This window comes from Hypomesus nipponensis, chromosome 14 (genome assembly GCF_054491055.1).
Source record: "Hypomesus nipponensis isolate SF chromosome 14, ASM5449105v1, whole genome shotgun sequence".
NCBI lineage: Eukaryota > Metazoa > Chordata > Actinopteri > Osmeriformes > Osmeridae > Hypomesus > Hypomesus nipponensis.
In genome coordinates, this window is record NC_140374.1 from 18,146,956 (window position 1) to 18,170,978 (window position 24,023).

Consider the following 24,023-nt stretch of genomic DNA (forward strand, 5'->3'; position numbering starts at 1 on the left):
ATGTGTTAGCTTGACTTCAAAATTCCAGTTCATGGACTCAGTTGCAGCTGTGGCAATGTGGGTTTAGGATTTCTTCCTCCATCCCTGCTCTCTACATCCCTCCCTCTTCTCTCCAGTGACTGACTGGTAACCACCGATCTCGGAGTGTTGCCTTCCTGTCGTGAGATGACTATCTGAGAGGTGAGCCTTCTGCTGCGAGACTCGGGAAGCCGCGGTGCTTGTAGTGGTTTGACGGGCTGGCTTGGGTCTCCACCTCTGTCTCTGCTCCAGAGTCGCCGTGGTTGAGATGCAATACACACTGTATCTGTCCTCTTTGGCCCCACCGCAATGGGACACGAAAAAAAAAAAAAAACACACACTTGTCTCCAAAATGGTTCAAAGATGTAATTGAACCCTAATGCTTCTTATGTGAGCGTCTTGCGGTAGAGAGAAGATTTTACTTGACAAATGGGCCAGAGAAAATAAACTGGCATATCTGAGTCACCCAACCCAGCAGTAGGCCTGCAGCCCTGGGCCCTAAAGACCGCTGGCATACTGCAGCCCAGCACCGCCCTGCTGGCTGAGAACTCAGAGAAACCAGAGCTGCTTCTCCATGACATCTAGCCACGTCCAACAGGACTGCATGCCCTTCGCAAATCTATCTCTGCCTTCCCATATGCTACATGTACCAAGGACAAAGTTGCATTTATTCGTGCCTCTCAGACAGAGAATAAGCCAGCCCATAATTGTTCTTCAACGAGACCAATAGGCTTGCTGCTAGTGGCCCAGGATCAGATGTTTGTGATGCATTGGTGACTGTAGTGTATGTAGAAACATATTCGATGAAATTGCCTAAAATAGAATATTATAGATTGCTCCTTTACACTTTTCTCTCTATTTCTCTCTCTTTCTATTGCTCTCTATTTCTCTCTCTTTATTTATCTTCCCATCGAGAGCTTTCTTTGTCTGCCTTTTGTTATTGTGTTTGTACGGTTGTCTGTTTGCTTCTCCCCTCCCCCCTCTCCTCCCTCTCTGTGTCTAATTGCGTGTGCTAATGTGGCCACCATGGGGGCTGATTACATCCCGGTGTGTTATCACACGTGTCCTGTGTCCCATCCATCAGCCATGGTTAATTACACGCCCGTACTCGAGCTCACACGTTGCTCTCCAAGGAGACGCGTCACCTCCATGGCTGTCTCCTCCATGGCTGTCTCCTCCATGGCTGTCTCCTCCATGGCTGTCTCCTCCATGGCTGTCTCCTCCATGGCTGTCTCCTCCATGGCTGTCATCTCCGCTCTCCAGACAAATGGAGTCGAGGTCTGTTTTTGTACCGGGCCAGACGAGCACTGAGGAACTCCTGGACGACCTGCCCCTGTTGGGACGAATAGGAGCAGGTCTTTCCCCAGACGCTGGTCCCTGTTCCGGTGGTCCTCCTCTCCCCGCTGAAGGCTGGCGTAGAGCTCCGGGGACGGGGCAAGGGGGCCCCCTCGGATCCTCAGCCTGGTCCTTAGAGAGGTCCCCGTCACATCTGATCAACACTGCCTATTCTGTGTGTGGACCCTGCTGCTCTTAAATCCCCCAAATGCAAACATGTTAATCACCCTCCATCCTCCTCTTGCTTCCCCCATACCTCGCGCTGCTTCTTTCTCAACCCATTGTGGTGTGTCTGCTTTCGAGATAACCCGCTCCCAGCTACAGACAAACGCGTGATTGACAGGTCTGGTCCCTCAGTCCCCATGCAGCTTATATGGCAACCCCCTCCCTCTCTCTCTCTCTGTGTGACTATTTGTGTTGGGGCAAGGGTGTGGCGTGTCCACAGCCGTCAGTGTGAAATAACCATGGCTGTGTTCATTTCCCCCGGCTCTGAGTCTCAGGCTTCACTGCCGTCAGTGTTTATGCCCACTCTCTCGGGATGGGACGGAGGTCCCTATTAAAGCTGCATCATACTTCATATAAAAAATAAACAAAAAAAACTCCATTACGCTCCAACGGTGCGTAATGTATGCTCTTGAACATCTCGTTCATCGCCTCAAAATTTCGTGTCCCTCCCCTCTAATAAGGAGAACCAGGAGTTTTGTTAGAGACATGACAGAATGAAAAAAAGGTTGGATAAACAAATGACAGATCCCCCTAACCTCCCCCCCTCCCCCTCTCCCTCCTGTTCTCTCCGTCTCCCCGCAGCCGCGCAATCAAAACCAACCAGGACCTTCTCCCAGACACCCCGTGGATCAACATATTCTACGACGACTTCTGGGGCACCCTGCTCACCCACAGCGGCAGCCACAAGTCCTACCGCCCGCTCTGCACCCTCTCCTTCCGCCTCAACCATGCCCTCGGGGGGCTGGAGCCCTGGGGATACCACCTGGTCAACGTGGGTCTGCACGGGGCCGTGACGGCGCTCTTCACCCGGCTGGCCTGCCTGCTCCTGGGGGAGGGTCCGTGGAGCTTGCTGGCCGGCCTCCTGTTCGCCTCCCACCCCATCCACACAGAGGCCGTGGCCGGGGTCGTGGGCCGGGCAGACATTGGAGCCGCCCTCTTCTTCCTGCTGTCCCTGCTGTGCTACGTGCGTCACTGCCGCTGGCGCAGCGGGAGCCCCGTTGGGAGTAGCGCGGAGGGGCTGTCCTCGGGCAGACCGGGGGGGGTCTGGCTCCTGGGCTGCCTGGGCTGCGCTGCCTGCAGCATGCTGTGGAAGGAGCAGGGGGTGACGGTGCTGGCGGTGGCCGCCCTCTACGACGTCTGCGTTTTCCACAGGCTCAAGCTGCGCCAGGTCGTCGCGCTCCTCCACTACAAGGTAAACAGTTGGTTCAGGCCGCGGTCGAAATGCATGGATCCCATTTCCTGTTTCCCCCTACCCCGGCTGCCCTCAGTGGTAGGGCCCAAACATAAAGGGGATATTCACATTGTGTGTTTGCCTTTCGTTAGGATGTGATTCGGAAAACATTTTTCCAATGTATGTACAGCTGTGTGATTCGGATTGAGCCGTTGTTTTCCCCCCGCTATGCTGGTTAAATATACAAGCTGGGAAAAGAAAGAGAACGCACGTCTCCTGTTTGTTTATTTGAGTCAACAGGCCCTTGCTCTTGTCTACACAACGCACACACTTAGCCATAGGCAGTGTGAAGCTATGGTCCTCTTCTGCTCCTGGTTTGGCTGTGCATTTAACATGAGTGGAGGGTGACAAGGAGCCATGTTAGTGGAGTGAGACTTCCGGTGGTCCTATCTGACTGTCATCTTGAATGTGTGAGTGTTTCATCTTGCGTTCACAGTGTCTTTAAGCCCAATTAAGAAACACTTAACTAATAAGCCAGTAATTACATCCAGGCTAGTCTGATAATGATTCGCTAATGACATGTCTTTCCACAATGGTAAAGTGAATGTTATCGAGACGAATGATGCTACGATGAAAGCAAACGTTCAAGGAGTTTTGTGTTTACATGCAAAACATTAGCCTTGGAATTTATCAGCATCTTAAGTGTGTGCGCTTGTGTGTTAAATGAAACTGAAAAGCAAGATCTCTCACAAAGGGTCCCCTGGTTCTGGTTTTCTGTTGAAGCACACCAGCCATCAAGAATTTGATTTTTTCTCAACTGCGCCCTGTCAGAAGTGCTTAGCGTCTGTTCTCTGGTCATGTGACCGCCCCTGCTCTGTGCCCGTCAGGCCAGATCGAAGCAGACATGTGCACAAATGTAGCGGGAGGGAGTCCAGAGGGGCCGATGGCACTGGAACAGCCTGACATACACAGGCTGAGGACACAACGTGTCTTCTAGAAAGACCGGGGTGTGGAGGAGTGCTGCGGAGACAGAGAGAGAGACAGAGAGACAGAGAGAGAGACAGAGAGACAGAGAGAGAGACAGAGAGACAGAGAGAGAGACAGAGAGAGAGACAGAGAGAGAGACAGAGAGAGAGACAGAGAGAGAGACAGAGAGAGACTGAGAGAGACAGTGAGAGACAGTGAGAGACAGAGAGAGACAGAGAGAGACAGAGAGAGACAGAGAGAGACAGTGAGAGACAGTGAGAGACAGTGAGAGACAGTGAGAGACAGTGAGAGACAGTGAGAGACAGAGAGAGACAGTGAGAGACAGAGAGAGAGGGGGAGGGGGGCATGTGGAGAGAGGGTGATGAGGGGAGATGGGTAAGATTACTCAAGGAGAGGATAGCCTATAGCTGACTGACTGTGTGTTTGCTAGTAATGGGCCACAGTAATAGGTCCACTCTGCCAGCAGAGGCCCTCCCTGGGGATGGAGAGAGGCAGCTTGCACAAGGCTGGCATGGACATGGACCTGGGCCGGGGCTCATCTCATGCCCTGGCACATTATGTGTGCACCAGATTCACGACACGTCACCAGTTTCCATTTAGATGTGATAGATTTGGAGTCCAGCTGAGGCATGATTTGTCAGTGGCATGCTTTAGGAGCTGGCTGCACCACCCGAGTTAGCATTAGTCTGGTATGCGTAAACCACTCGTCACGACCGATAACGATCAATAGGAGGTTTTCCTCAGGGCGAAATGGGGAGTGAGGCTGGGTAAGCGCAAGCCTGTACACTAGAGAATGGATTTTAGGTCAGCGTTTAGTATATTTTAGAATGTCAGTTTGGTATATATCGACACAGCAGAAAACAACTGTGTTTTCTCCAGGCCAGGGGTGATGAACTGAGGCCTTCAGAACCAGTGATGCCACTCATCCTTTTTGGTGTAGTGATGGACTTTTTCTGCCTGCTGTCTCTGATGAGTGAGCACTCTCGCATTTCACAGCACACTGTCATTTCACACGCTCACTAGGATGGATTTCGGTTTAGGTATGCTAAGCGAGTGGTGCATATTAGAAACGTCATTCATTCTAATCGAAGACACACCAAGAAAGCATTTTAAATCTGCTGAAGTATCAGTTTGGGTCGAGAGCAGGTGACAAATGCACATGCTCACCACTATAACATTGTGGAGTGTTGTTAAAATGACGCCTCTGTTTCTTTGCCGTGGAATCCGCCGACGTTGAGCATTCGGCGTTTTGTTTTAGTTGGGCAGAAAACGAAGAGAAGAGAGACACACAAGCGCTGTGGGGAGAGAGAAAGATGGAGTGAGAGAGAGATAACCGTGGAGGGGAAGAGGGAAGGGAGACGGACGGAGTGTTCTGTACAGTAAGCGAAGGAGCACATGTAGGTTTGCAGCTCCTGGCAGCCTCAGGTCCCAGAGCTCAGGGGAAGTTTTATTGAGAGACCTGAGAGAACTCTTGGAGGGCTTCCTCCTGCCGCTCACCGCCCCTCTGGAAGGAAAAAAAAAACCCACCCTGCGTCTCCTACAGCCAATGAAAGTCAGCCATCTCGCCGTCACGGAAACCTTTAAGAGCTGCCTTTGGTTGACGTTCTGCAACCATGCATGGTTTCTGTCTGTCTAATCAGCTGATTGGGGGGGGGGTGGGGTGGGTTGATGGCTAACAACCTGATATCCTGCCACAAACATTTGCACAGGCTTATTTTTTCATTTCACACTCCATTGAGGTGTCTGTATGGATGGGAACGTGTCCATAGTTTACACAGGGGGAATCCAACAGCTTTATGGAGTTATGTAGCTACTCTGAAGGTACGAAGCTACAAGACTAGCTACAATGAGGACTCCTGTGAAATGATGCAGCTAAGACTTGTACTGTAGGCTACTAAAAACTCTGTCCGCTGTCAGATTTGTTTGTTCAAGCTCCTCTTTTACAACAGTGTATGGCCTTTGAATATAATTGTTGTGTTTTATAAAAGCATGCTAGCTCCTACCAAATACTTTACTAGTATCCCAGTATAAGACATGTTGGCAGCAGCTAAATGTGTCGTGTAACTGAGCTATCTTTATGTGGAAAAAAATGCTCTTTATGAGCTAATTTTCTGTGTGGAACTGGTTAACAGGCTCATTTTCAATAACAGATACTGAAGCTAGATACGATTAGTACACCTAGTTTGGCATTTGAGTTGTGCTATTCAATATGATCTCACAATGTTGATTCATTAATGTGGTGCAGTAAAACTTCTCCTCAGGACTTGGCATCTGGGCTGTTTTTCCACAACACATTTCTTTGTTGGTTAGCTATTAAAGTAAATGTTTCGACAACTGTGTGACATAGTTCTGTAATTCGAATGAGTTGGTAAGACAAAAAAAAAACAGACAAAATATTGTTTACCCCATGATTTTTGTGTAAACATACTTTGGGTAAACATTTTATGTGACACTGAAATTGGAATTGTTTCCTTTTGATGAATGGTCCTGATTTAGTTTAAAAGGTTTTTTTTCTTTCTGTACTTTCAACTTCCGAAAATTGCTACCACATAATGTAACTTTCCCAGTTGAACCATCTAAAACGGACAAATCGAGCAGTTTCTTTGTAATAGCCTGAATAAGGGACGTCAGTCATGTTCTTCACAGCCTTGTGTGATCTACTGCTCCTGGGTGAGCCGTGTCTTGAAGAGAAAGACTCAAGACAAGACAATACCCACTCAGAAACATGGTGCTCTCCATTTTTGGCTGTGCAAGAAAGGGCTTAGTCTGTGGTGATGGTATTCCCCCTCCCCTGTCACAGGAAACAGAAATGTCCTGTTATGCCACAAGGACACACGGCCTCCTGCCTGAGAGATGGCTGGCTAGATCGTCACTGTGTGGCACCAAGATCTGTCACAGTAACATCATCTTCATTCCTCACACAGCGCTCTCCATTAAAGGTCAGGAGCAGTCTGGGAGCTGTCTGTTAGAGCTCATTCATCCACGTTGAACTTTCCCAACCCCGACCAACACCACTCCCGAGTATGACACCAGAATATCTGTCGTGTTTTTTTTTTTTTTTTTGGGTGTTGTCATAAACACATCATTTCACACCCGTCACATGTGGTGTTCCGCCTCTGCTGTTACCCTGCAAGGACGCGCTGTCTGTGCTCCTCGTGGGGGGGGAGGGGGGGAGGGGGTGGAGCGTGACCAGCCCAGCCAGGCGCTCAGGTGTGCCTGGGGCTGGGAAGGCCACGGGGATCCATCAGACAAGGAGGCAGAGCACAGGTGGGAGCGTGTCGTACGCCCAGGGATGGAGGCCTAACACATGCCGTGTGTGTGTGTGTGTGTGTGTGTGTGTGTGTGTGCACTGCAAAAGATGCATGCCCTTGCAGTGTGATATGTCGTAGTGGAACAGAGCCTTCCCCAGTTTAGCCGGAGCCTCACAGATGGCTCCTCCATGCTCGAATGGCCGTTGTCACTGTCAGCATGTGATGGAGTGGGCCTGGTGGACGCAGCCCGTCTTCCTCCACCCACACTATCCTCCCACCTGACCCCCCCGTCCCCCTCCCCAGCCTACCCCCACTCACCTACCCTGAGACACCTGCCGGTCGCCCTCGCATCACCCGTTTGGATGTGGAGGAGTGCCATCGAGCGCCGTGCCAAACAATGTTGAGGTCAGTGCGAGTTCCCAGGATGCCTCGTGTTCTGCCCTGCCCTGCCTGGCTACAGGATGCGTGGCGAGGCTCGGAGACCCCCCTGAGCATGATGGGAAGCGACTGCGCTTTGGCAGCTCTTGGCCAGCTTACACTCATCAGAGATAAGACGACCTGACACACATGGTGTCCGTGACAACCAAACACTCCTGACCCCGACCCTCCCTGTGGCGGAGGGAGAGACACAGAGAGGGAGAGAGAGAGAGACACAGACACACAGACAGACAGACAGACAGACAGACAGACAGACAGACAGACAGACAGACAGACAGACAGACAGACAGACAGACAGACAGAGAGAGAGAGAGAGAGAGAGAGAGAGAGAGAGAGAGAGAGAGAGAGAGAGAGAGAGAGAGAGAGAGAGAGAGAGAGAGAGAGAGAGAGAGAGAGAGAGAGAGAGAGAGAGAGAGAGAGAGAGAGAGAGAGAGAGAGAGCGAGAGCGAGAGCGAGAGCGAGAGCGAGAGCGAGAGCGAGAGCGAGAGCGAGAGCGAGAGCGAGAGCGAGAGCGAGAGCGAGAGCGAGAGCGGGGACATAAAGGGACACATCTGTCTAAACTGAATACAGACCTGCTGTTTCCCAATGACTGGGATCTTAGCAGACTGTGTGCGTATTCAGGCTGTGTGAAGGCCAGTTCCTTGTGTATTTTGATGGTTACAAAATAACATGTCAATATGTCGTCTTTCAAAGGATAGAAAATGCCCTTAGGTTAATGGTTTTTTTGGCGGAACGGCTTGTGTTATAGAAAATCACTGTTTGGAACTGAAAGCAATTAATCTTTCTATTCATTATGAAATGCGAATTCCGTCTTGATTCAATTACTTCATCACAATCTCCGTTGTTTAGGGTTCCCTTTGTCCTTTTTCACATCTGAGTGTAAAATGAACCAGCCAAGACGAGCTCCTTTGTGAGCTACTAGGATGGATGCACTTAATGTGAGGTCTCTCTCTCTGTCTCTCTGTATCAGTTTGTGTGTGTGTGTGTATTTGTGAGTGAGAGAGAGGGAAAGAGAGAGAGGGAAAGAGAGAGAGGGAGAGAGGGAGGGAGAGAGAAGCCAGAAGGAGAGCAAGATATTTAACTTGACATCCCAGGGTCAGAAGCAGTGTTTTTTTATCAGTGAACCATAAAGCAGTTGGTCTATTTTAGGATACTGCATGTCCACACAGTACAGCACCTCTCTCTCTCTCTCTCTCTGTCTCTGTCTCTGTCTCTGTCTCTGTCTCTGTCTCTGTCTCTGTCTCTGTCTCTCTCTCTCTCTCTCTCTCTCTCTCTCTCTCTCTCTATCAATTATGTACAGTACATCGTTATTTACAGCTGAACTTCCATTGGCATCTAAAATACTTCTCGGAATTACTTATCCTATGGAGTGGGTGACACTTCAATCAGATGTGAAGGCATGACGTAAAAAAATCAATACTCTGTGATTCCTGTGAGGATTTCCGACGTCTATGGGGGCCCATGCCATGTAAGGCCTTGTGGGTTTCCAGTCTGTGATCCCAGCCTTTACTCACCAAACCCAGCCTCCGTCCCACTCCATAGCCCTTCACCAGCCCCAGCTTCAACCTCATCATATCTATCAGTGTCACAGTGCTCATGCTTAGTGTCCCTCCCAGACGACATGCCACGTCATAGCAGGCTGACTGGCCTATAAGCACAAGAATGAATAACTGGGATCTTGGTCTGGTTGACAGCTATGGAATACTCAAACTCTGTCATTAGGCGTGTAGAGTTGAGCTCCATACAGACGTGAAAGATGGAGTGATCTTCCACATCTGTGCTCCATCTGTCTGTCTCCCTCTCTCTACCTCTCCTTCTGTTTCTCTCTCTCTCTCTCCCCCTTTCTCACTCTCACTCCTTCTCTCTCTCTCCCCTTCTCACTCACTCTCACTCGCTCACTCTCTTTCTCTCTCTCTCTGTCCTTTTCTCTCACTCTGTTCTTTTCACACAGACGCTCATTTTGTTTGTTGCTGAGTTGCAGTTCTTGTCCCCAAACATTCAGCTGGCAATTTGGGATAAATCGTCTTTGGCCCAGACTCATTTATCATATTCTCCATAGTGACACACTGGAATGATTATCACAGCGGTGTAGCCAAGCCACAGTGGACAGTCTGCTTGTAAACACTAATACAAATTGTGGAAAATCTTCCCCCAGTAACAAAGACAGCATCCCACCTCTTCAGCAGAATTAGGAACATCTTTGATTCAAATGCTTCTCTCTCAGGCTGATCAAAGGTTTGCTTTATAAGCAACACAATGTTTACCGCTCACACAATTACCCTTCATGACACAGGGCGGGTATGATCTCTTATCATTGATACAGTAAACACAGGACCTTGCCCAGCTTATTTCTTTGGATTGAAGAGTGGGCTCTCAATATTATTCTTCGTCGGTTAATCTACCGTATTAAGCAGCCCTTTACTCTTCACTCTTTTCCCTCATCTTTTCTCTCCCTCAATTTGTACATTTAGTCATGAAGCACATGCTCTTATCCAGAGCGACTTACAGTAAGTACAGTAGGGACATTCCCCCCCAAGGCAAGTAGGGTGAATTGCCTTGCCCAAGGACACAACGTCAACGTTGGCACGGCCGAGAATCAAACTGGCAACCTTCAGATTGCCAACCCAATTCCCTAACCACTCAGCCATCTGACTCCCTATTGTTTATCCCTTTGCCATCGTGGAAGCTCTAACCATATTTGTCCTTCTGCATGGTGCTTCAGTCTGTCTTCAAGACCACAATTCTAGTCTGCCACGGAAAGCCTTCATCTATTCCGGATGCCTGACCTCCCGTTGTACTGAGGGAGTCTCCATGCAGAGGTTTGACTCTGCTCAAGACCATGCAGGTCTTTGTCATTTCATATTCCTTACTCCGAATCTGGTTGAGTTATCATCAGACACCGAGCCATTCTCTGTCTCCACATCCCCTGTGACCCCAGCCTTCTGGAATACTGCAGGGCTGCCCAGAGTACATAAACACAGGGAAGGAAAGACTAAGATTCGGGGGCTGTCAGTTTATATTCAGGATCCCTTATTGTGGTTTCACTCAATAAATGTTTCTGGTGACTTGTTTGAAGGCTGGTTTTCTCTATCCTCTCACTGTTCTCATTAGTTTGAAGGCTGGTTTTCTCTATCCTCTCACTGTTCTCATTAGTTTGAAGGCTGGTTTTCTCTATCCTCTCACTGTTCTCATGTGTTTGAAGGCTGGTTTTCTCTATCCTCTCACTGTTCTCATTAGTTTGAAGGCTGGTTTTCTCTATCCTCTCACTGTTCTCATTTGTTTGAAGGCTGGTTTTCTCTATCATCTCACTGTTCTCATTTGTTTGAAGGTTGGTTTTCTCTATCCTCTCACTGTTCTCATTTGTTTTCTCGGACCCTTTCCCCTCTTCTCTAAAGGGCCGTGGCAAATATCTGCTACTGATAAAGATATGCAAAGCTGTCTCAGTTGACCTTGTTTTAAGGGACTTTGATGAATTGCGATTGACGTGATCTTGAATTTGCTGCTGATAGATTCTGACCATGCAGTTTGAACATTAGTCAGCGATTCTTCAAGCCAAAATAATGTCAGTACTTGACCTCCTAGATTGTTCCAGTCAATTGTTGTATTAACGTATCATTTATATCCAGCAATATTGATGTTATTACCTTGGAATAAAGTGCTTTATAGCTCTTATAATCTCAAGTTACAGTCTCCCTCAAACTAACCAATGGAATATATTTTCATTGATTGGCTGTTCATATTCCCAAGACCTGTGCTGGATGTCATTTTCTCCCTCCCTTAACTTCCCTCCCTCAATCCCTCCTTCTTTACTGGCCTTTAACACAGCTCCAACACAGACCAAGACTTTCCAGAGCCAATCCCAGAGCTAGTCCTGTTCCCTGAGGGGGCTTATAGTGTCCCACTTGCCCTAACTCTAACCCAGAGAGGGTCTTCAGATTGCTGCGGCTGATTGCGGCTGATTGCTGAGGTCTCTAATGTGCTCTGATTACAGGAGGTCAAAAGGGAGAGAGAACCCACTGACCGTCCAACCTGGCTCATCTGTCTTTGGCAAGAAAATGATCAATTTCCACAAATTGTGTGTGTGTGTGTGTGTTGCGTGTGCATGTGTGAAATATGTGAACTGGATGATTAGAGGGAACATCGAATGGGACCGTGTGAAATCGGCTCTGTCTGTGCGTGTGACAAGGGGAGTATGTAGTTGGGGCTAGGAAGAGACAGAGAAAGTTAGAGGTTAGTGCTGGAATCCTATTGGTCCATGTACAAGGTTTGCTAAGGTGATAGCCTAATGAAGGGAGACTGGCGTTTTGTGGAATGGAAGGGAGAAAACAGGACAGAGTAACACGGATATCGCTCTAATTTTAAGGAGGCAGGCGTGTGTTGCTTGGGCGGCCGCCTTAACTGTAAAGCACTGCGGGAAACTTTGACCTGAACATCTGAACATCTGCTGGGGTCCATTCAGGGTATCCAATATGGAATCTCCTCCAGGATTGGTTCTCTGCCGACCTGAGGTTCGACCTGCTTGCAGACTATCACACAGAGCCTAATCACAGCCAGAAGCAAACTTCAAAATTCAGCTTTGCTGTTGAACTTGTCGTGGCTTATCATCTAGATACCATTCATTTTGTCAGGTGGATGCCGAGTTGCTTGAAGACCTGCCTTCTTTTTCCTAGTCCCTCCATCAAAGCTCTTCTCTTCTCCTGGAAATCTGTGTTTTTATCCCTCTCATCTTTAATGTTTCACAGTCAATAAATGTCAGGTTTTATCTGTAGCAGATTCCTGCTCCCAGACTCTATCTGGTTCCATAACTGACTCCTCCCCCTCCCAGGTGATTGGCGGATTATGGGTTCCAGAGTCAGCTGACTGTGTTCGCTGTGAGATGAGGTCATTCAGGTTAAACGCTTTGAACAAGAGCACTGCTGAGCAGGGTCCTGCTGAGGAGGTTGACGGTTTAAACCCTGAGAACATGTGGTCCTTGACCCCGACAAACATGGTCCACGTGAGGTCAGGTCACGCTTGGCCACGTGTAGAGGGTGATCACTTTCAAGGTTCTGACATCATCCATGTGTCAATTTTACAACTCAGTGTGAAAACCAATCGTCAGTTTTTAAATCCTCACAACCTACTTTGATTTCCACCTAATTCCTGGAACAGACACTTGTGTGTCTGTTATTCTGCAAAGTAACATGCCCTGTCTTTCTCTCTAATCATGGGAACACGATCATTAAATGCAGAACAATCCTCAAGCTCTGCTCCAATTTCCATAACAAGCCATAAAAGTTGGTGACTTAATTGGAGCATTTCAAGTCTCTTCATTATGTAGTTATATAGTTCCAAGTAGTCAAAGTGGAACAATTGGAGTTATCTTGGATGCTCTGTGCGAAAGCTGTTCCTAATTCTCAACACATTAAGGAAGCAATATAGCCACAGTTCTTATCATGTTCTGTCATGTGTTTTACACTATGAGTTGCTGTCCTTGCTGACAGAACCCTTTCAACATGGCTGATAAGGGTTGGGGTTAGTGAGGGAGTGAGGGGGTGAGGGGGGGGGGTGCACTGGTTGTGGTTGACCTTCATGCCATGCAGACATCCACATCGTTATCATGTAACCCGTTGCAGCTGTGAACGTGTCATTTTTTATCGAGTGTGGGGGCAGTGTCACTTCCTTCAAACCCTCTGCTGTTGACGCTGTGATCTTTGGGCGAGGATCTTGCCGATTGTGTTAAGACGCAGCCTGGGAGAGTTCTCCTTCAGATGCCGCGTGTGTCGACACGAAGAGGGGTTAGATGGCTGCCTCTGCTTTCCATGATGTGTGATGATGGACATGAGCTCCTTGTCAGTCCTGGAGTACTTGGATCTGCATTTCTATTTGAACGTATTCTTTTATTCACAGAACACCTTGTACATGTCTAGTAGGTTTGTTTTATCCAATCAAACCAAGGCTACATCCTTCCTAGTCCTTCTGAGAGGGATTATCTCTGTTGATACTGGGTTTGGGTGAGGGATGGAACGGTCAGTCCAGGGTACAGTATCTAATCTGATTCACCCCTGCTTCCTATCCCAGTATCTGCTTGGTAGGTGGGCAATCCAAGGTGACACAAAGGACCTTTGCCTCAACTAGTCCGGATTGGTGCTGGGCAAATTAGCATGGGGCCATGCGTCAGTGAGTGAGGGAGATGTGTGTGCATGTGTAAGAAAAAAAAAACTTGAATTGCCACAAATGATTTATTTTTCTTTGAGAGCCCATTCCAGACCCAGGGTCTAATCAATGGCACAGCACGTCTCCCTCACCACTCACCAGTCGCTCTTGAAAACCTTTCTGATTGAAATTTCTTCCCGCTCGTTTCCACCCCAAGTGTTTGGAAGAAAAGCATGCAAAGAGAATAAACGGAGTTTCTGTAATTAGTCTATTTTGCACTTCATCTCCAAGGATATTTTCTTCACATGCCTGCCTCATAAAAGAGTCAATTGTTTCAGTTCCGAACTGATTGAGCCTGAAATAAAAGAGGAAAATAAAAGAGTGACACAAAGGCTTCCTGCCTCCTACCAGGCTGGGCTAAACCACTTATTTCAAGCTAAACTGGATTATGGACAAAGGGGACAAAGCTGGAATTTCTGGGCCCTCAGCAGAATGGGGCCAGGGCCCTGAGACCTCATGCTGGCCTCCGTAATTGAACTTATGCTTTTGAAAGGCAGACATTTTTTAATGGGAGGCATATTAGGGAGATGATTGTGTTTGTTTGCTTAAAGAGATCATGGTGACAGCTCACAGGTCTGCAACATGCTGACGGTACCCCAGCCCACCAGTCTGAATCTACCCTTCACTGTCAGTCTGACTGCTCAGCCTGAAACGGCTCCGGTTTGTTGAGAAGATAATGGCAAGGGCCAAGGGCCACACATGTTTTCCATGGAAATGTTAATAAAGGTCTGTTCCATGTTGTTGAAACTGCCTCAAGGCTTAGCCTGCATTTAGCAGAGACTGTCTGCCAAACATACTGTATGCAAATACGAAGCAAGCAGTGTGGTTGTGGTTCGCAGGCATGGTGATGTGTGTCTAGTGTACCACAGCAGGGCCAGAGAGGAGTCTGGATGACATCGTCATTTGTCACAGGGCCAGGTAGCGTATAAGGCTCGTTCAGAGCCATCAATTGCTCACAGCCAGCTGAGCCTCACCACTGTGCACCCCGCCAGAACAGACCCGCTCCCTGGCTCTCCAGGTGGGCGAGGTTTGGTTCATCCGTGCAGCTTAGGGTGGGTTGGAGTCAGCTCAATGGGACTCGACCCTAGTACCATGTCCCATCTCACGGAGACCCTCTCTATCCCCTCCAACTGCACCTCCACACTGGGGCTGGAGGACAGGGCGTCTTAAGCCCCTAGTTAGGGAGAGCCCTGTTGTGGAGCCCCTGGTATGCCAGTCTGGATCTCCAGTGGTGGTGATGGTATTAACACCATGATTCTGACCTTGCTGCTTGACAGCCTTTTTCTCAAGTAGGTCCCCCTGAGGTCTTTCTATTACGAGGCCACAAAGCGACATTCCGCTAGTAATTGTTCGGAGAGATGAATGTGTGCGAGTTTGAGAGAGGATGTCCAACAGGTTCATGGGAAGTTCAGACAAAAGATGTTAGACAGGCAATCTGTATGTGATGGTGGTAGAGGGAAGAATCTTCTGGCATTACCGTTCCTGTTGATTTATATCTGTATTCAAGCGTAACTGTCCTGTTCCTGTGATCCACTTTATACCTGTAATGTTTCAGTTCAGAGCTAGAATTTGTCTGTGCTACATCAACCGTAGCTCCACAGCAACATCGTTTTCGCTTGGTTTACACTCCCCTCAGAACTCATAACCCTAATAAAATAGCTAGACCTTGTTTTGAACATCTCTCTGTAGGACTAAGTTCCTTCTGTTCTGATAGTCCTCATCTCATAAGATAAACAGGCCTACTGCCATACAGCACAGACACAACACGATGAGGGCCACCCTTAAAGGGGCAAGCTGCAGAGTGCCTGTGTCCCAGTGACAGAGAATGGGTGAGAGGGCAATGACCTTGACCATAATGCTATGTTGTCTGTTTATCCCTGTTATGGCATGGGCGAATCCCTTAGCGGTCAGCTCAAATATTCCTGGTGCATTCCTTCCTGTCTCCATCCCAGGAGACTGTCATCCACAGCTGTGGCATTAACCTCAGGACCAGAGGTAGTCTACCTGCCCTCCAAACATCCATCTAGTGATGTTGACCTACTTTCTCTGTTGAAAACAGTGTATCTATTTATTGCAGAATCCTGTATAACGCAACTGACTTGTTGATTGTAATGGCTCTGCCCTCACCCTAGTCCTTAGAGTTCCCTATGAGGTCCAGAGGCAGACTACACACTATAGTATAGAGTGATACACGTTGTCGTGTTGCCTGTCCGGACAGTAATGAATTCTCTGCATAGGACAAGTGGATTGTGTTTCCACAGACGACGGTAGAGGATTTGACTGAAGGGAAGGTCTTTCCAAAGGGGGGTAAGGCTGAGCGGTAGCCTACCGGGCTCTGCAAAGTGATCATCTCTGTTGTAGAGATGCTCTGTGGCTTCCTGTCACCTCCCGATCCCCTGCACTTCACCCCGGAGCTGACCTCCCGCTCCCGACAGCAGTGCTCGAGTCAGCCAGGGATTGGGCCATGGATTGAACCGCGCCGACCTCTCCGTTGCCAGGCAACAGAGGGAGCTCTGGAATAGCGAGCGGTTTGTCAGGCTCCTCCCTGTGCACCTCTGACAGGGCTGACCTTACCCAGGGGTTTAATGGGGAGCCTCTCTACACAACACAGGACATCAGTGGCAGATGATCCTACCCAGCAGGGGTGGATTGAGTTAGCATCGGTCTATTTATAGGTACAAGGAATATGAAGTAGCACAATAATACATGAAATCATTAAACAGTTATTTTTCTGGGGGCACTATTAATGACTGGTCACTGTTAACGATAGGGCTTCCTCTCCTCTGATCTGCTCCTCTCCTCTGATCTGCTCCTCTCCTCTCTGCTCCTTTCCTCTCTGCTCCTCTCTGCTCCTCTCTGCTCCTCTCCTCTCTGCTCCTCTCCTCTGATCTGCTCCTCTCCTCTCTGCTCCTCTCTGCTCCTCTCCTCTCTGCTCCTCTCTGCTCCTCTCCTCTCTGCTCCTCTCTGCTCCTCTCCTCTGATCTGCTCCTCTCCTCTCTGCTCCTCTCCTCTCTGCTCCTCTCCTCTGATCTGCTCCTCTCCTCTCTGCTCCTCTCCTCTGATCTGCTCCTCTCCTCTCTGCTCCTCTCCTTGTCAGATCTAGTCATTAGTGTGATGAGAGGAAGCGTTGCCCCCTGGTCAGGTTCCCCCTGAGCATACATGCTTCTGCTCTCTGAATCAATCAGTCAGAACAAAAGACGGGACAGGAATCGATAGGCCAGTCCCAGCGCACAATCATAGACGTGTCATGTCGTTCCCCTAGGCCACCAGAGATAAAGCACACACGATAATAGACTGATGTCATTTTGTGTCCTTGTTGTTTAGAATTGACGGGACTTTCCATGGTGCGTAGGGATACGTGTACAGATCTTAGCAGGAAATTAGTGCCGGATTGGACATGTATACAGTATGTGTGAGTTTCTTATCGTGAGATCTCTGGGGAGTGATGGGGGATTATCGGAGACGTTCTAGCGCTCCAGGCTCTGGCCATGAGAGGCTGCTTGACCCTTTTTATTGACACTGTCTTGAGAGTTGGTCTATAGTGTGTGTGTGTGTGTGTGTGTGTGTGTGTATGTGTGTTAATGCGTATTGTGTGACTTCAGTTCCAGTGTAAGTGTGCAGCAATGAGGGATGTTGACCTGCGTGTTCGAGCTAGCGTTATTGTTAAAAGGAAGCTATAAAGATTTTTAGCAGGAGAGACCTTTCCAAAATAAACACCGTAGGAAAGGCTAGTTGATCTTAATGGTGGAACAGTCCTATTGGGAGCTGTATAGTCCAAACTCACCATCTCCCCCAGCAAAGTGTAAAAGATTCAAACACTCCATAAATACTTCATGATCATTTCCATGGGGGAATTCATAAAGTGTTTAATATCTTGCCTGTAATGTAGGTGGAGTCGTCTGCAGGGTCGTATTTTACTGTTCATTTTGACGTATCCATGCGTGCCAGGTGTGCTGCGTGAAAAGATAACAGAGATTAATTGAAAAGTATTAAATAACCTGAGGTCCATTTGTTCACATTCAATTGTAACAGTCAGTTAATTCAACCGTGGTCGTTTTGGCTGCAACAGTCACAATTTCCCTTAACAATGAAATTGACTGTTAACTGACATCTTCCTGTACAGAGGTATTTAAAACCAGTTTGAACACCCAGAAATGAAACGGTTACAGCAAAAGCATTGTATTTCTTGTTTCTGGAAACATGCTCTAAAGCTGCTTAAAACTCTTGGCTGGCCAAATGGTGCATGAACAACAGCTTTAGTTCCAGATTGCATTACACAACCGTCCACTGTTTCAGGCTTTAAGTAACTGTAAAATGTTCTGTTGTTTTTGCAGTTGACGTGAGGTCAGAAATCAACATCATACTCAGTCTTACACTCAATTTACAATTTGGCGCGAAATCTAACTCAGACAGTCCGAAAAATCACAAACCAACCAGAAAACGACTTTGGCGGTCCGCTCTCCAAACAGTTTAGCTCCTGTTGCCAGTGTTGCCTGGCCGCCGTGTTTCAGCTGCGTGCTTGTGTTTTGTGTCTTCCAGAGGAGAAACGTCCACCTGCTGCTGAGCGTGTTGCTGTTGGCCGTCTGCGGGGCCGTCCTGCTGGCCTGCAGGCTGTACTGGATGGGCAACAAACCCCCCAACTTCTCCAACTCGGACAACCCCGCGGCCGACTCCCCCTCCCTGCTCACGCGGACCCTCACCTTCCTCTATCTGCCCGCAGTCAATCTCTGGCTCCTCCTCTGCCCCGACACCCTGAGCTTCGATTGGTCCATGGACGCCGTGCCTCTGATCAGGGGCTTTGGCGACTGGAGGAACCTTCACAGTGTGGCCTTCTATGTGTGCCTCGTCCTCTTGGCGTGGATGGGTCTGCGTACTCGCCAGGCCAAGAGCAAGGAGGCCAACGGCAAAGCTCACTGCGTGACGAACGGCAAGTCCGCCACCAACGGACACGGCTACCACCCCCCTGAGCAGGAACACACAAACTCTCACGCGGAACCTCACGCCTGCACGCAGAACGGTACCAAAAAGCACCAGGCGCCGCCCCGGACGCCCCTCCCCACCACGGAGAACGTGGTGGTGTTCTCCTTGGGCCTCCTGGCCATCCCCTTCCTCCCGGCCACCAACCTGTTCTTCTACGTGGGCTTCGTGGTGGCAGAGAGGGTGCTGTACATCCCCAGCATGGGCTTCTGCCTGCTGGTGTCGGTGGGGCTGCGGGCCCTGTGTGTGCGCGCCAGGAGGAGGTCGGCGAGGACTCTGCTGCTCTGCTGCAGCGCCGCTCTGGTGCTGCTGCTGGGCCTCAAGACCGTCCTGAGGAACCGGGACTGGCAGGACGAGGAGATGCTGTACAAGTCAGGGATTTACGTGAACCCGGCCAAAGGTAAAACACACGCATGCTGGACTCACACACACACTGGAGTCTCACACACACGCACGCACACACACTGGACTCTCACACACACACACACACACACACTGGACTCTCACACACACACACACACATGCACACACACTGGACTCACACACACACACACTTTTAAATGCATGCATGTTCACTGACAGACGCGCGCTTATTTATAGATGCGTAGGCTGCATAAGCATCCACACACACATTCACACACCCTCAGATACAGACAAATGAGCACACCACCTCTTAGCGATGTTACATTATGGAGGGCACAGCGTAGGGATGGGGCTTTTAAGCATGTGGCACAACGTGTTGCCGTGTCGCTCTCATACAGACTGTCGCCACATCAACACTGAATAATGTAACACGCTGCTGCTTCAGAAATATCTCACGCCTGCAGCCCCCTCCACCTCCCGGTGTAAACATGTTGACCTTGTTAGCCCTGCGGTGGGACACATTCAAATGTGCCTTCTTCGAAAGGAGGACGGTCGTAGTAAACTTACCACAGTTCAGAGTTTTGAGGATAGATTTTTTACTACTATGAATCTCATATTTATTTGCACTGGTTAGTAAACCATAATATATATATTTGTTATAACTTATCCTGTATTCTAACATTGAAATGCAGTATCACAGATGCTATTTCTTGTGTTCCTCATGCTGGCCTGGGGCCGCGAAGGGACAGAGTTGAGAGGCCGCAGCTGCGTCTGCTACTGGAGCTCATTTTCCTCTCCGATTCTGGGGCAGCGCTGAGACGCGACAGCTGCTTGTCCGGGGGTGAAGAGAGGAAAGCAGGGTGGTGTTCACAGTGAGGCAGGGTGGCAGCAGCGTTTGTGACTGACCTTCTCCCTCCTCCGTCAGCATGGGGTAACCTTGGAAATGTCCTGAAGAACCAGGGCAAGATGGAGGAGGCCGAGCAGGCCTACAGGAGCGCCCTGTACTACCGCAGGAACATGGCCGACATGCTGTACAACCTGTGAGTGTGTTCATGTCTACCGCTTTGTGTCCGCTCTGTCCTCGAAACGTCCCGTGCATGTGCTTCCACGCGTGTCGCTGTGTCACTTGATCCCAGCTCCTCCGACAGAGGCAGGGCACTGCTGCACTCCCCTGGGTGTGCTCCATGTGACAATGCTGTGATGAATCATTGTGGGTTGTGGGTTTTTGTTTGGGGGGGGGGACAGACCAGACTCCCAGACGGGAGGTGTTTTAAAGTGCATCCTTTGATTCACCAATGTACACTGTCCTTTTTTTTTTGTTGTTGCCCAAGTTCACCTTTTCTGAGAAGTTGGACTATAAACTTGTACTCTGGTCGAGTCTACCGTGAAGGGCAGACAGTCACCGACTTTTGCTGCATTTCCACACGTCTCTGTAGTCTTTGTCTTTCAGGTTCAAGGTTTTTTTTCTTTCTGTTTCAGCGGTTTGCTGCTTCAAGAGAACAACAAGTTCTCTGAGGCGCTGCACTACTATAAGCTGGCCATTGGAAGCCGTCCAACTCTGGCTTGTAAGTACAGCTTCTTTCTTTATGGTCAATCTCAAGCTTTTGAGGTTGTTGCCGTTTCCAGGCAACAGGAAATGGGGTTGAGGGTGAGAGAGGGTGGAAGGGGGTGAGTGTGAGAGAGAGGGTAAGCCAAGGTGAAGAAAGAGCGGGGAGGTGGAAAACACAGGCAGCTACATTACTGTATTCATGATTCAGCAGGCTGCAGAATGTCTTTCGATGGCACCTCGTGTCACTGATTAAACTGTGGCAGAATTCCATTACTTATGAATTCAGGTCAGGGCCCCCTTTCACCATTCATCTCTTTCTCTCTCCCCCCGTCTTTGCCTCTCCCCCTCTCCTCTCCTCTATTTTAGTGTTTATTTTTTTCCGGCATCTCCTCCCTCTCTCTTATTGAAATAGCACTGTTCGTGCAGCTGTTAACAAACGACGGCAAATCATTTTTTCAGCTCCGTAGTTATCAGAAGTCATGTATTCATATTCAGATTAATCACTCTTCCGATGTTCTGGTCATGTCATCAGCAATGTCCTATTGTTTGTGGTACAGTAACAACCCAAGTCAGATAATCAGACAGCCCTTCCGTAGTTCTCTCTTCCTTGTCATGCAGAGAGTAATTACGATCTCAATCAAGATAATGATTAAACTGTAATTTTCACTCAACACTCAATTATCTTTTACTGGTGATAACGTTAATTCATTAACTAAAGTGGTGGAGATGGAAGGAGAGTGAAAGGAAGTGAGGATGAGAGAGAACAGTACAACAAGTTGTATTGTAATGGCTGATTGACAACTGGAACAGAGTTGGTTTTACAGTGTAAGGTATTCAAAGCTTCCGCAGGAGGAAAGAATGTCCATGTGTGGCTTTCTGCTCTTCTATTAGGTTGTTGGTTCAACCAAAAGCGTGATCACTGGCAACAGCCTTTTGAGTCATCTGATCAGCTTTGTTCAGACGCTATTATGGACATGAGAGTGTATGAAGCTTCTCTGAGCATGTCACTGGACCTTTAAGACGGATGAATCCGAGGTGCAGTAGAGGAGAAAGCCTTAACAGAACTCGTACTGTACATCTTACCATGGCACCCGCTCAGAGACTCTGACAGAGCCTATTCCACTCTCCACTCAAGCACATCCAGTCTGGTCCCCTTGAGTCTGGGATATATATTAGCATATGGTGGATGTTCTGGGCAAAAGTTACTCATGCACCTATTTCTCTCTGCCTAGCTTTCTTTCTCTTTCTAACCCTCCATCTCTCTGTCGGTCTTGCTCCCTCCCTCTCCCTCCCTCTCTCCCTCTCCATAGCGGCCTACCTAAACACAGGCATCATCCAGATGAACCAGGGCCGTCTAGACGAGGCGAGGAAAACCTTCCTGACCTGCGCCGACATCCCCGATGAGAACCTGAAGGACCCCCACGCCCACAAGAGCTCCGTCACCAGCTGCCTGTACAACCTGGGCAAGCTGCTGCACGAGCAGGGCCACCAGGAGGTAGGGCCGGAGGAACCACCGGGGACCCTGTGCTGCTGTAGCAAGAGGGAATGTGCCGGAGAGATGTGACAAGTGATTCCAAACTGGTCTGCTTGTCTCCAACCAGAGGTTTCTCTTGTGTCGTTCACAGGAAGCCCTTTCGGTGTATAAAGAAGCAATACAGAAAATGCCAAGACAGTTTGCGCCTCAAAGCCTCTACAACATGATGGGTAAGTCCAGTTTTTGTACATTGAGCCATGTAAGCTGCTAACACGATAACGAAGGGATTGAAGGGATGGAGGTTTCACTGGATACTGGGGTCATTTGTAACGGTTAAATCTGCTGTTGGCTGTGTATAGTTTCTTTCTGGCAGGGTCAGTGGACCCACACTCCATCTAAAGTTTGCAGTATTTAGCAGCACTGATTGCGCCAGGTCTTAGCCTCTCGGTTTTCTGAAGCATGAGCTCTCTCCTGAGGTGGACTGTGGCTTTGAAAGGAGACTGTGGATTTCTGATAGTAGACTGTTGGTATATCAGGTAGACTGCGGTTTCGAAGACTGTAGATTTTTTAAGGTACTGTACCTTTAGGCTGTTAGTTTTGAGGGTGCTCTATTTTCGGAAGGTCTTTTAAATTGAGCACCGGGATTAGACATTCTCAGAAATACAAGGGAAGCAGCTTCAAAGTCTGACTATGTAGTGGCAGCTCAACGCTCCCATTGAGCCCCTGATGTTGGGGTTTCTAAAGTGCATTAACACTGATAATTCACTTCCCGCTGCAATAATAACCTTGGCACTCGAGTTACAGTCATCTGAAAACAGCTGTAGACTAAGTTGTGACTTTTGATTTGGAAAAAAACAATAATATTCTATTTCAGGTGACCTCTGCTTCCACTCACATTCTTGTCAGTCAAAAGCCATTCTGAGCTTTTTCAAAGTCTCTCTCTTCCTCTCCCCCTCTCTCTCTCCCACTCTCTCTCTCTCTCTCTCTCTCTCTCTCTCTCTCTCTCTCTCTTTCTATCTCTCTCTCTCTCACTCTCTCTCTCTCTCTCTCTCTCTCTCTCTCTCTCTCTCTCTGTCTCTCTCTCTTCCTCTCCCCCTCTCTCTCCCACTCTCTCTCTCTCTCTCCCCCCTCTCTCTCTCTCTCTCTCTCTCTCTCTCTCTATCTATCTATCTATCTCTGTCTCTCTCTCTTCCTCTCCCCCTCTCTCTCCCACTCTCTCTCTCTCCCCCCCCCTCTCTCTCTCTCTCTCTCTCTCTCTCTCTCTCTCTCTCTCTCTCTCTCCCCCTTTCTCTCTCTGTCTCTCTCTCTCTCTCTCTCTCTCTCTCTCTCTCTGTCTCTCTCTCTCACCCTCGCTTACTCACTCACACACGCACCCTCTCACTCTCTCGTTGGAGAAGTGTAATTCCACCCAACAGTGGGCTCACCAGTGGAGCCAAATGCATCTTGACAGAGGTGCTGAGATGTGTCACAATGTTGACTAAAAAAGCCCTCACAGTTTCAAAGCTGCCCTGGCTGTGGGAGGCCATCATAGCAAGGAGCTGTGTGGCTCTATTTAGCTCCTTGGATTAAGCTCCTTGAGGAGACTTATGAATACCTGTCATCCATCCCTATCTTTTTACTAGCCTAATCAATCTGACGAGGGAGACAGCAAGAGGGAGGGAAAGGCGAGTTAACAAAGTTTGATTCACGTCAAAACTTGGCAGTCAACCGCTCTTCGCTGGTCTCCCAGTCTCTTGTGTGCCATGGAATGTTCCGCCCGAAGATGGTGGTTTCCAATTCCGTAGAATTGTCACTTTTGATTCTGCATCAACTATGTGGGCATGCCCCATGTGAAGCTTCATGTTGGAGTGATTTGGAGTCGCAAGACAAATGCATGTCCTTTGTTCCCTTATTCTGCTGTTGTATATTTCAAATGTTACTGATATTAATGATTATGATCTTATTGTAATCCCGTTAGTGTTATTCAATTTGGGTAACATCAGGTATTAATGTATGTTCTCTAGCTCTACCCCCTTGACTTGATCATACACATTTGTGCTA

General features: G+C 48.7%; 1 protein-coding gene across 1 annotated transcript in view; it reads left to right on the forward strand.

The window, feature by feature from the left end:
* The window catches only part of tmtc2b (transmembrane O-mannosyltransferase targeting cadherins 2b), a 71,007-nt gene that overhangs the window by 29,258 nt on the left and 17,726 nt on the right, over positions 1–24,023 (forward strand). The window contains exons 2-7 of the mRNA XM_084673033.1: positions 2,161–2,770; positions 18,160–18,997; positions 19,886–20,000; positions 20,440–20,525; positions 21,820–22,004; positions 22,135–22,213. Of these exons, the coding sequence (XP_084529159.1) occupies positions 2,161–2,770; positions 18,160–18,997; positions 19,886–20,000; positions 20,440–20,525; positions 21,820–22,004; positions 22,135–22,213 (1,913 nt within the window). The remainder of the gene's footprint in view (positions 1–2,160; positions 2,771–18,159; positions 18,998–19,885; positions 20,001–20,439; positions 20,526–21,819; positions 22,005–22,134; positions 22,214–24,023) is intronic.